At 38.6% G+C, this 13,311-nt stretch overlaps 1 protein-coding gene across 1 annotated transcript in view; it reads right to left on the bottom strand.

The window, feature by feature from the left end:
* The window catches only part of LOC102259511 (chromosome unknown open reading frame, human C1orf87), a 76,672-nt gene extending 63,640 nt beyond the window's left edge, over window positions 1-13,032 (bottom strand). Inside the window, exon 1 of the mRNA XM_005869838.2 lies at window positions 12,926-13,032. Coding sequence (XP_005869900.1) covers window positions 12,926-13,032 — 107 coding nt within the window. The remainder of the gene's footprint in view (window positions 1-12,925) is intronic.
* Between the last annotated feature and the right edge of the window lie 279 nt (window positions 13,033-13,311).

Here is a 13,311-nt window from a genome sequence, read left to right as displayed (position 1 = left end):
CAACCACAGTAGATATAAAAACCAAAAATAACCTGTTAAATCTGTTGCTGTTGTTTTTTTTTAAAAAACCCCCACATACATAGCAGTTTAAAATTATCATGAAAATGACTCCCCAACTGAGAATGGCATGTGTCTATTGCTAGCACAAACATCTAGTCAACACACATCCGTTGTTATGTGTTCACAAACTCACAGTTCTTTCTTCTGTGCTTGTGTGCTATCTACCTGTGGTCCTGAAACTAGAAATCTGCCATTTCAATAGAATAAAAAAAAGCCATCAGTACTCTCTTGGAAGCAAGACACAGCTAGCTTCTTCATAGGTACTTCTGACTTTAGTTGCTGCTCTCAGGGACGCAGTGAAGAGTTTTATGTCCTCTGGGAACTACAGTAATTAGGGGGGATTATTGTAATGCTGAATGATAAATAAACGTGGAGAAAACTATCCAGTTGTTCTCTCTCTCACACTGGGCTCTTCCTGCAAACCAGCCTTTTGGTGCCACCCTCTGCTACTGCTCAGAGTCTCAGAGTTAGAAAGAAACATTGCAAAGGTGGCTAGAAGCATCCCTCACCCGAAGAACATCAAATCTCAAACAGAGAACCCAAGGGGCTCAGCAAAAAGGTCACCAGATGCCGTCTTAAAGGTCTGCCAGTCTTGGCAGGCACTCAATGTCACCGATTTCCAACTGTGCGCCAACAGGCCCAAACCCTCTGGAGAAGGCGGCCCAGAGTGTGCCAAGGAGTGACTGCGGATCTAATTTCAGTAAATGAAAGCATGTTCTTATTTGGAAGTAATAACAGATAATCAACACAAGCAGACTTTTCTTTTTTTTAAAAAGACAACAACAAAATAAAAAATAAAATGAGACTTGGGAGGGAGTGCAACTGAAAATCTCACGAACTCCATGGGGAAGCTGTAATATGAAACCTGTGCTAATGTGCAAATGTTATTGTGAGGGGTTTTTCTTCTTCTGCTTCTTCTTTTGTCATTCCCTAAGCCACAGTGTGTATTATTATCATAGAAATTTATTCTGCAGAAAGAATTTTAAGACTTTAACTGCCAACCCTATGCCCGAATCATTTATTTCTTTGTTATTGTAATTATACAAGCTAACATTTCTAAAAGCTTATGTGTCAGCTATCACATATAAATTTGCATATTTTTTCATGCTGTACTAATAATCCTGAAAAATAGGTATTATTATCACCATTATACAGATGAGAAGACAGATGACCAGAGAGATTAAATGCCCACGGTCACCTTGCTAGTCAGCACAGATCCAGAACTCAGGCCCAGGCTCCAGACCAAATGCTCCTTCCTCTACATTACTCCTCAAGTCTACACCTATAGTTTACAACTGTCTGTTTTAAACAACAGGATTTTGCTTCTCTTTAAAAATATTAGTTAAAATACCATATATAAAGGCATCTAGTTCATCTTCCCACCTAGACCTAAAGGCCCTGTACAGAACACCAAAGTGGCTGTCATTCAGCTTTGGTTTGTAACCTTCCCAGGGACAAGGAATTCAATGCATTTCCAAAGTTATTCCCAAAATATCCCATTTCTTTCTTTACAGTATTGAGTCAAATTCTCACATCAATGAAAATAACCAAATGTATCTTAAATGGAATTTGCACTATACTAGTTCACAGAATAAAAATGGTTTCTCAAATTAAGGTCATATTGGCTGCAAAATTAGCAACCAAATCAACCAGCAGTTGTCTTTTGGTATGATGTACGTTCAGTGATATCCCAGCAGCCCTTCTCTTCTGCAATCTTCTTTCTTCACTTACACCATATCCGTGCTTACACTATGGACATTTTCTTCTATCTGACCTGTCTGTGAGCTACGCATTACTACCTTCTTAGTCGAGGTAGTAGTGGGCATCCAATCCACTCATTGTCTTCAGACTATGTTGTCTTAAAATTTATAAAAGGAGGTGATAACTTAAAAAATGAAGTATGTAAAAAGAGATATGGGACCATAGAGGAGTTTCCAACTCAATCTGCTTAAAGGGGATGAACATGACTCCATGAAGGAATTAAGCTATAAAATAGCAGTTGAAGGAGAAAATAAGAGGTGGAAAAACATTCCAAATGGGGTGAAGGGCTTGTTCTTGAAGGAAATGACAGTGATTCCTAACCATTGAACCTCAGGCCACCTGAGATGGGCCATAATCATGCAGGGTGCTGGATAAAACAGATATGTGGACCACTCTGATATTCTTAAATTGGAATTAAACAGGACAAGAAAATCTTGATTCTTGGAAAACATCTCAGATGATTCCTATGTGCACTAAAGTTTGAGAAATAAAAGCATAGAGAATGAAAAAGGAAGGGTTTTTTCTATAATTGTGCAAAGTTTACCCATAATTTTAGGCAGTATAGTACTGATTTTGAATCCTAGCCTGATAACGTGTGTGACTTTTGGCAAATTAGTACTCATTTCTGATTTTCAGTCTTTTATCTGTGAGATTAGAAAAATAATACTTATCACGGTAAGATGTATAAAATATTTAGCATCAAGCCTGGTACTCAGTCAGCCCTTGGCAAGTAGTAATTTTAGGTTAGTTATCAGTTAAAGTGCTATCTCCTTTATCCAAACCTCCCCATCACCCAGGTACAGAAAGGATGCTCTTTCCTTTGGATCCCTAAAACTTCCTTATTGATAGATAAAACTAGCATTCAAAAGATTGAAGTTCTATAGTACACAGGAACTGAGGAAAATCTATTTAAATAGATAAAAAGAGATTTAATGTAATCTGTCTAATAACAGTAATTACCAGTTCTAGAAATCACCCACTTTAAAAAAACAAAGCAGAGTAGTTGAAATTAAAAATCTTCAGAATCCTTCATTTTATAGAGAAAAACAACAACAGAGCATCACCACAATGTCCTCAGGTGGATGATACCCAGGAGCTTTGCAGACTGTGCTGCTTTTAAATCTTTCAGCCAGCCTTGTTCAGCTTGAAATTTAATGTTCTTTGCACTTGCACTCTCCCCTGTATTTCTTTTGCAAGTCTAAGCAAAATGATTGTGCAACTGCCTGTCCTCGTCACCAATCATCTCAGTGCTTTAAGGTACAGTTTCTGAGCCAGGTCTTCTGTCCATACTGTGAAAGGCGGCAGCACCAACAGCTCTCCTGGCTCCCTGCCATCCTCTGGATACGTACATGTGGTCTATGGGAGTGGGGAACAATAATCTTTGCTATGTTATTCTCTTAAATGAGGTTGAACTAAATCAAGGGTATGAAAAGATATCATGGATTTAAAAAGAGGGATAGATAGACAGAACACAGGATTTTTAGGACAGTGAGACTATTCTGTATGACACATAATGATGGACAAATGTCATTATACATTTGTCCAATCCATAGAATGGATGACAAAAGAGCAAAGCTTAAGGTAAATTATAGACTTTGGGTGATTAAGTTATATCAATCTAGTTTCATCAGTTTTAACAAATGTACCATTCTGGTGGGGGATGTTGTTAACGGGGGAGGCTATGCATATGTAGGGAGAGGTGTATATGTGGAATCTCTATAACTTACCCTTAAATTTTGTTGTAAATGTAAAACTACTCTAAAAAACTCAGCACCCTTAAATTTTGTTGTAAATGTAAAACTACTCTAAAGAAAATCAGCCCTAGTGGGTTTGGCTCAGTGGATAGAGCATCAGCCTGCAAACTGAAGGGTCCCGGATTCAATTCTGGTCAAGAGCATATGTCAGGGTTGTGGGCTCAATCCCCAGTAGGGGCATGCTGGAGGCAGCAGATCAGTGATTCTCTCTCATCATTGATGTTTCTATCTCTCTCTCCCTTCCTCTCTAAAATAAAAAAAATAATTTTTTAATCAATTTGTGTCTTCCACTGCTCTCAATTCTATAAAGAACATTCCATTCTCCATAGAACAAACCCAGAGTTCCTACCATGGCCCACATGACCTGCTACCTGACTTCATTTCCTACTCCTCTTTCCTTGTTTACTCTGCTTCACCAACATTGGCTTCCTTGCTCCTCCTCAAACACGCCAAGAGGCTATCTTTTGTCAGTTCCCTCAGCCCAGAAAGCTCTTTTCTCAGATGTTTGCATGTTTACTCTCTGTGTAGATCTATGAGGCATGAGGATGGTGGTGGGCACCTGTGGTGTCATTTGGCACAGCCTGAACCTCATGGGCAGGAAGGCAGCAGCTACATGGGTGCCCTGATCTTTGGGCACCGTGCTCCCAGAAAGAGACATTATTCTACTTTTTATAGAGCAAGCTGAGGCAGCCTTGTGAAAAAAAAAATCTGCTTGCATTTCAGGTGGTTGACTTAGGTGCTGTTTGTAGCAGTTGCTAGGAACACCAGATGTCTAATATCTGAAGAGCTCCGGGCCTATAGAAAGTTGCAGTCTTATAATAATGTGTGTTCTGTTACTATTGCTTTCACTTGTAGTGTCCTATATTTCAGTTAGTTCTAAAGTGTTTTTTAGATTTTTTTGTTATTGATATCTTTGTTAGTGTACATATCAGTTATTGAGTCATGTTAATAATTCCAGCTATGATTATAAATTCATTTTGCCTTTAACTTATGTCAATTTATATTTCATACATTGTAATGTTATGCAATTGAGTTCATATTAATTAGTAAGTACTAAATCTTCCTTTTTTTTTCCTATAAAATATTCTTTTGAAAATTTCTACTAATGGGTCTTGCCTTAAAGCCTGCATTATCTGTTGTTTGTATGGCTACACCATTTTTTATGGAACGTTGGAATCTAGTGAGCCATGCCCAATGGGATAAAGTTGGGACAGTCTTAGCTAGCTCACTGGTAGCTAACCATGGATAATTCTCATTGGATAGTTCTAGCTCTTACCTCCAGGCAGTCTCAGTTCAAATGTCACTTATGCAGAGAGGCCTTCTGGGAACACCTTTGAGATTTGAAATACCTTTATGATCCTCCTTTATGTTTGTTCATTGCACTATCCTCACTTGAATGGTCATTGTCTATATCAGTGATGGCGAACCTATGACACGCGTGTCAGAGGTGACACGCGAACTCATTTTTTTGGTTGATTTTTCTTTGTTAAATGGCATTTAAATATATAAAATAAATATCAAAAATATAAATCTTTGTTTTACTATGGTTGCAAATATCAAAAAATTTCTATATGTGACACAGCACCAGAGTTAAGTTAGGGTTTTTCAAAATGCTGACAAGCCGAGCTCAAAAGGTTCGCCATCACTGGTCTATATGTTTGTTGTGTATCTCTCATCACTAGAACTTTAGGTACATTGCTGTATCCTCAAGGCTTGGCACTCAGTAAGTGCTCAATTATTGTTTGTGGAAAGAATGTTGATGGGATTCCATATATGCATTAATTTTTATAGCTGTTAATGTTAACACTTTAAAAAAGTTGAAGAAAGTAAAAAATGTATTAATATGAAGGGCTTTGAGGGGTTAAAAATGATAAGATATGGGCTCTAGGAGAGTCACGTGGGAAAATATAAGAACTTTATATATTTCTTGGTTATAAATATTAAAGTACATTATTACAAATATTTGCTACTTTTTTCCCATAAAATCTTGCAGTCCGTTTCCCTTGTGCTTAACAATGCTGTACCAACAGCAATGTAACTATGGAATAAAGTGCTTTGGGTCATTGATTCTTGGCACTGGAAGGAACTATAGAGGCCAATTTTATTCACTGGAAGTATCTCTACTCACAGGAGTTTCTTGAAATGAACCCAATTCCTCTTTTAGTTAACAACTCAATCCCCAGATTCTATAAATAAGCCACATTTCACACCCTGGATCATCTATAATGCCACACCTTTAGTGTCCACCCCTTTAGTGTGCCAGAGTCCCTCCTAGAATGTGACATCCAGAATGAAGCACACTACCCCTCAGGTGACAAGTACAGTTCTGAATACAGTGAGCCTCCCATACTGTCTATCTGGATTCATTCCCCTCATGATGAGCTCAAACACAAGTGTAAAGGGGAAACTCCATTTTATCCTCTACTTTCTATTACTATCACACACCACTGGTCACCAAATGTGTAGGGTTTTCCACACAGTGAACAATTCTCCCACACCAGCTAGGTGTCCTACAATCCAATTAAGTTCTGACACCATCTACATGGAATTATTGCAAATCCCACAGGTTAAGGGCTCAGTCCTGTAAGACTGCCCTGCCTCCTTCAGATGTCAATCCCAAGCCCAGGTTATGACCTGCATTTCTGACAGATGGGCTATAAGTCAAGGTTCCCCTAACTCCCTCCTCCAGTTTGATTAATTCCCCAGAGTGGCTCCACCAACTCAGGAAAACTATTTACCGTTTAGATCACTGGTTTATTTTAGAAGAATATAACTCAGGAACAGTCAGATGGAAGAGATGCATAGGGCAAGGTGTGGGGGTCCCAGGTTATGACCTGCATTTCTGACAGATGGGCTATAAGTCAAGGTTCCCCTAACTCCCTCCTCCAGTTTGATTAATTTCCCAGAGTGGCTCCACCAACTCAGGAAAACTATTTACCGTTTAGATCACTGGTTTATTTTAGAAGAATATAACTCAGGAACAGTCAGATGGAAGAGATGCATAGGGCAAGGTGTGTGAGGAGGGGCATGGAACTCCCATTACCTCTCCAGGCCCACTATCCTCCCAGCACACAGAGACATTCAGCATCTCAGAGGCTCTCTGAACCTTATTCTTTTGCTGTTGTTGTTTTTAAATTAAGGCTTTATCTCATAGTTGTGATCAATCATTGACTGAGTCTCTAGCCCCTCTCCCCTTCTGGGAGGATTGGGTGGCGGGTGCTGAAAGTTCCAAGCTTTTAATCATGGCCTGGTCTTTCTGGTGACCAGCCTGAAGCTATCTAGGAACCCATTGAGAGTATCCTCATTAAAGCAAAAGACATCCCATTACCCAGGAAATGTCAAGGGATTTAGGAGCTCTGTATCAGGAACCAGGGTCAAAGAACAAATATTAGAACAAAAAAAATGTTCTTAGTACTCATATCTCTTAGAAAAGGGTTTTAGGAGTTTCATGCCAGGACCTGAGAGCATAATTCAATATATGTTTTTCTAGTATTTCACATTAAGTAAAACCCAAATATTTATGCCATATAATCATTTACATGTACCCTTAACTAAAGACAGAATATATCTTTGCATATATCTCTGTTGATTTCATTGTTTTAGCTTGATCAATCATTGACTGAGTCTCTAGCCCCTCTCCCCTTCTGGGAGGATTGGGTGGCGGGTGCTGAAAGTTCCAAGCTTTTAATCATGGCCTGGTCTTTCTGGTGACCAGCCTGAAGCTATCTAGGAACCCATTGAGAGTATCCTCATTAAAGCAAAAGACATCCCATTACCCAGGAAATGTCAAGGGATTTAGGAGCTCTGTATCAGGAACCAGGGTCAAAGACCAAATATTAGAACAAAAAAAATGTTCTTAGTACTCATATCTCTTAGAAAATTGTAAGGGTTTTAGGAGTTTCATGCCAGGACCTGGGAGCAGAATTCAATATATGTTTTTCTAGTATTTCACATCAAGTAAAACCCAAATATTAATGCCATAAAATCATTTACATGTACCCTTAACTAAAGACAGAATATATCTTTGCATATATCTCTGTTGATTTCATCTTGTTTTAGCTCACTTTCCTGCCAAGGCTTCCCAGCATTCTACTATCTACGTGTTTACTGACGTGATTTGTCTGTCCCCCTTCAACTGTGGATTAAAGAATGTTGACTAAGAACAGGGTCACACAGAAATCCTCTCCCTCTTCTTCACTCCTGTTGGAACATTAATTGTTCAATCACCACCATGTTGGTATGGCGTCTATCTTAATACTATCAAGTCCAGAATTATTTGCCTTATTTCAAGTCTTTGTGATAGAGATGTGCCTAATGACTGACTGAAATAAACAAACACTATGTCTTCATCATTCCTTTCATTTGGACTGCTGTCACCTTATCAATAAAGAGAATGGGACAAGTTTGACATAATCTGTTTTTAGTCAACATGTACCAACCCTTAGTGACCATCACCTTTGTGTTTTGTTTTCACAACTAATACATTTAATTCTGTGGCCTGCAATTTTGCCAGGGATTATCCACAAGCCTTCAAGTTCTGTGGTTTTATTACCTACTTTTACACCTTTTAGAAAATGCGAGTATTTTTTCTCCTGTTACCTGGCATATTTTCTTCTCAATGAGCTATCCAAGTTTATGCATTGGGATTTCATAGTAACATATGCATACTATTTTAGCAACATGGGTCTTTAGACTTGAATTTAAAGCAACTAAGTATTGTCTTTTTAGATATTTATTTTTCTTGGTGTTCACTGTGCTCTAATTTATCAGGCTTTTCAATATGTATAAGACTTTTTGTACGCAGAGTTTATAGTTAAATGGGGGAGACAGAAATGCTTAGGAAATTGTCATAAAGTGTCATAATCCTGAAGAGGGTTATGGTAGTCTATAGAAGGTGGGGGCAGGTGATTTGGGGCTGATGGTGGTGACATCTGATTAGACTTGCATTTTAGAAAGATGATACTGGCAGTACTTGAGAATTGGGCTTCACTATAATGTTATGTAGGAGTCACCTGGGAATTGACTAAAATGCAGATTCTGACTCAATATGTCTGGAGAGGGGCCTGCAATTCTGCATTTCTCACAAGGTCCCAGGTGAGGTTGGTGGAGATTGTCCATGGACCACACTTTGAGGAGAAAGTTTTTAGCGAGTGGAGTAGAGAATGAGAAGAGTAGAGGCAAGGAGTTGCATTGGAATGTTGGTGTAGTGATCCAGGAGGAAAGTGATGATGGGACCAACTAGGGTACACTTGTTCCACTCTTTTAAGCCTATAGATGGGTCTCCCTTGTAAAAAATAGGTAAGTAGGTATGCAGTATTTTCCTTTCATCTGTCAATAATTGTGCTAAGTTACAGAAAGAGGGAGGGAGCTCAATTCCACTCTTAGTTCTTAATAACTGGCCTCACTGTAAGCTCATCAAGGCCTCAATTGTCTCATCTCTTCTGTAAAATTAAAGATTGGGTTGTTATGGGTTGAGTTGTGTCTCCCTCAACATTTATATGTTGAAGTCCTAACTCCCAGGACCTTCATAGGGTGACTGCAGATGTAATTAGTTAAGGTGATGTCATGCTAGAGTAGAATGGGCCCCTAATCCAATTGAGTGGTGTCCTTATAAAAAGATGAAATTTGTACACAGACACATATTCCTTGTGAAGCTTAGAGTTATGCTGCTACAAACCAAGGAAATACCAGAAGCATGGAGAGAGACCTAGAAAAGAAAGATCCTTACTGGGCACCTTCAGAGGGAGAGGGAGCATGGCTCTACCAATGCCTTGATTTCAGACTTTTTAGTCTCCAGAACTGTGAGACAATAAATTTCTGTTTGTCTAAGCCACTCAGTTTGTGGTACTGTGATATAGCAGCCCTACCAAATTACACTGACTTGAGAAGGCTAACCCCTATTTTGTAAAACTACTGTTTGGAATTCTCTGCTATTTTTTAGATGGCCTCTTATTCTAAATAATAATAATAATAATAATAATAATAATAATAATAATAACAACAACTTTGCTTTCTAGCCTGCTTTAGCCTACTTGAATAATAAGGAAAAGAAACTTAGCTGTCTGACCTTGTAGGCCAGAGACTAGATACGCCCATATTCTCAATGCCATGCCAGGTGTATTTTTTAATTGGATAGAACTGTGTTGTTTTCAAGGCCACCAGCGAGATAACCACTAAGCACACATAGGGCTGGCTCTTTAATAAAAAGGGAAGTTCTGCTTGTAGCTCTGCTTAGCCTTTGAATTCATTTTTTCTCTGAGCCTATCGGTGAATAAAGTGTGACTCCAAACTCTCCAAGCATTGCTTGATTTATTCTGGTTTTATGTAACAGATTTACTAGTATATATTTAAGATAACTTTTAGATGTAACATACTATTCAATCTTCACATATCCTATAGGAAATCTGAACTAAATGTGGTTAAACAGAAAGACTTCTGTTTTTCCATCCATTATTCATTTATGATTTTTCTTTTAAATTCAGATTCTCCTTTTAGAGTCTTCTTTCTTTTTTTGGTTTTTACTTATGTTTCTTATGTAGATATTTTTTTTTACTAATACTAGTAGGCTCAACTGATTCAATCCAAAGAAAACACCTTCTTGGGCCCCCTGCTAAAAGGTGTAGATGTAGTAGAATGACTAAATGCTTTGAGGACAGATTGTGGGACATGCATGAAATAACAGCAGTGTGTCTGTCCTTACATCAACAATAAGAAGGCTTTTGAGAATTATTTATTTTTGAACCACACTGGAATACCTTAGCAAAGCATTGTCCTAAGTCAGTGATGGCGAACCTTTTGAGCTCGGCGTGTCAGCATTTTGAAAAACCCTAACTTAACTCTGGTGCCGTGTCACATATAGAAATTTTTTGATATTTGCAACCATAGTAAAACAAAGATTTATATTTTTGATATTTATTTTATATATTTAAATGCCATTTAACAAAGAAAAATCAACCAAAACGATGAGTTCGCGTGTCAGAGGTGTCAGAGGTTCGCCATCACTGTCCTAAGTCATTCCAGCCACAGTAACATCAAGCCCATAGAAAACAAAAATAACTGCCTTAATATAAAAAACAGTTATAGAAAAAAAGAACTATGTCTTTTATTTCACAATTAATATAGCTGATTTAATGTACTTTATTTCCTGGATTCTGAGTTTAAAGAATAAACAGGAAAGCTCTGGACAGTAGCTTAATGGTTAGAGCATTGGCCCAGGGTCATGAGTTTGATTCCTGGTCAGGGGCATGTGCCTGGGTTGCAAGTTCACTCTGCACTTGAGGTCAGGTGAGTGTGGGAGACAACCAGTCCATGTGTCTGTCTCACATTGGCATTTCTCTCTCTCTCTCTCACTCGATTGTTCTTGCTTTTGCTCTCTCTTTCTCTCCCCCTCCTCTCCCTCCCTCCCTTTCACTCTCTCCGAAAAGCAATGGAAAAAATATCCTCAGGTGAGGATTAATAAAAATAAAAGAACAAACGGGAAAAATAAAAGGCACCTTCTTATAAGACAAAGGGAATTTTTCCTTATTTAAAAAGACAAATATCCTTCCCCTAATCACCCATTTAGGAACATATTAGACTCCTGGAAAAAGGAAGGGGGTTGGAATAAAAGAAGCTAAACAAACAACTTAGAGAGGAAGGGAATTAGTAGAGCAGTAATGTTGCTTTCTGGGTAGGAGAACTCAGCAGAGAGTGCAAACTAATCGTATTTACTTTTCTTGACAATAACTGGCATTTGACAGGCGATCTTACAATAATCACAGTGTCTCAGGTTTCCTCACCTACAAGACAAAGGTAGTGCGCCTCCTAGGCATAGAGTACAAAATAGATGGAAACATTTCATAGAAAGAGATTTGATGTTTTCATTAACTGTCTTGTATCCAGGGAAAAATTTGCTTCAAGAATAATAGCAGAACAATTTATAAGCATATTGAATATACTGTTAGGCGCCAGAAAGGTGTTTTGCATATTTTTCTCATTGGCTCCTCACAACAACCCTACTAGATAGATGTGTTTTTCCCCCACTTGATAGATGTACAATCTGAGGCCAGAGATATTAATTAACTTTTTCAATGTCAAAAGGTCAGGAAGGCACAGAGCCAAGATTCACTCTCATCTCTCAGCTCCATAGGGATCCCAACTGATGTGCTGCAAAGCCCACTTCTGGTGCTATGGCAAGCATTACTGATCATAGCACTTGCTTTGGAACCTCTTGGGGCTGACAATACTGATGGTGGGGAGGTAAAACCAGTTTGCCCTTCTAAAGCCTATACTCCATAACAGTGGTCCTGATGGTCGCTTCTGAAGCCTATACTCCATTGCAGAGGTCCTGAGAGTTGCTCCTAACGCTTATATTGCATAACAGTGGACCTGCTGGTCACTTCTGAAGCCTATACTCCATTGCAGAGGTCCTGAGAGTTGCTCCTAAAGCCTCTACTCCATAACAGGGGTCCATCTTCAGAGATTCTGATTCTTTAGGTCTTGAATTGGACCTCAAATCTTTATTTTAAAGGACACTCCCGATGATTCTGATGATAGCCAGATTTTGTAGCCATTGCTTTCTGCATCTATGTTTTGTGAGGCCAGATATTTTTTTTTCTGTTTGTCTGGTTGTTTGGTCTGTTGGGTTCTGATGTAGAGAAAAGGACTGTGGAAATCATCTTAGGAGGGAAAAGCAATGATTGACTAGATACTGTTTATGGAATGACTATAAGATGAAAGGCAGGTCTAGTACCTTCTTTCTCTCTTGTGAACCACCACAACTCTGGAAGGAAGAGCCGGTCAGACTGTTCTGTGCCACACGTTTAGTTAATTTTAGAGCTATAGGAGTGTGCTCCCTTAAACGTGGCTGTGGTGAGCTTGGAAGGGAAGAAAGACCTCTTAGTTATGCTCTGAGAAGCCCATGCTTGCAGGAGTATCGGGTAAGAAGAAGAAGTGAAAATCTTACACTTTATAATTTATTTTTAATTCCACTCCTTTAATTCAGGGCAAATTGACTAATGACTTTCTCCCTTACCGCCCCCCCACAATTACTACATGTGGTAGATTACAAACCTGATGAAGAGAAGCAGCAATACTCCATTAATATTTATAAATGTCTCACTGCTTCTATTTCCCATCTATTTGGAAAATCAGCCCAAGTAATTAAGGAATATGGGGAATTATAAAAATGAAAAATATCAGGAAAACAGTGCTCATAGAAGTTCTCAACGCTTTTTTACGTCTACTGTTACTGCTTAATGACTTCATTTTCCATGAATGGTATTGTTAAAATGTAAATTTCTAGATGAAAAACGCATCCAAATTTCATTATGGTCTAGGCAAAACAGATATTTTTCAAACAGTAAACTTACATCTTGGGCTTCTCCACAAGGTACCGAAAGTGTTTACTTCCGATGATTTTCACCACAGTCTCAGGCATTGCATCTGATGCCCCGGGAGTCTTCCGCACTGAAGGCATGATTCTTCTCAAAACCCCTCAAGCCCCTGGGGGTGGAAAATAAGTAAATCTCTCCTCATGACTTTCCAGTTGGCAACTGTAACATCCTTGCCAATAATAACAATAATTAAAATGGTGGATTAAGTGCTTTAACTATATTATCTCACTTAACACTCCCAAGGAAGACATGAGTAAAATACTCTTAATTACTATTATCATTGTTGCTTTGCAGTTAAGGGAACAGGCATAATATAGTTATTGTAACTCATTCAATATCACACAACCAGCAATTAACAGAGT

Source organism: Myotis brandtii, unplaced genomic scaffold (genome assembly GCF_000412655.1).
Source record: "Myotis brandtii unplaced genomic scaffold, ASM41265v1 scaffold304, whole genome shotgun sequence".
Lineage (NCBI taxonomy): Eukaryota > Metazoa > Chordata > Mammalia > Chiroptera > Vespertilionidae > Myotis > Myotis brandtii.
This window is presented reverse-complemented; position numbering and strand designations above follow the sequence as displayed.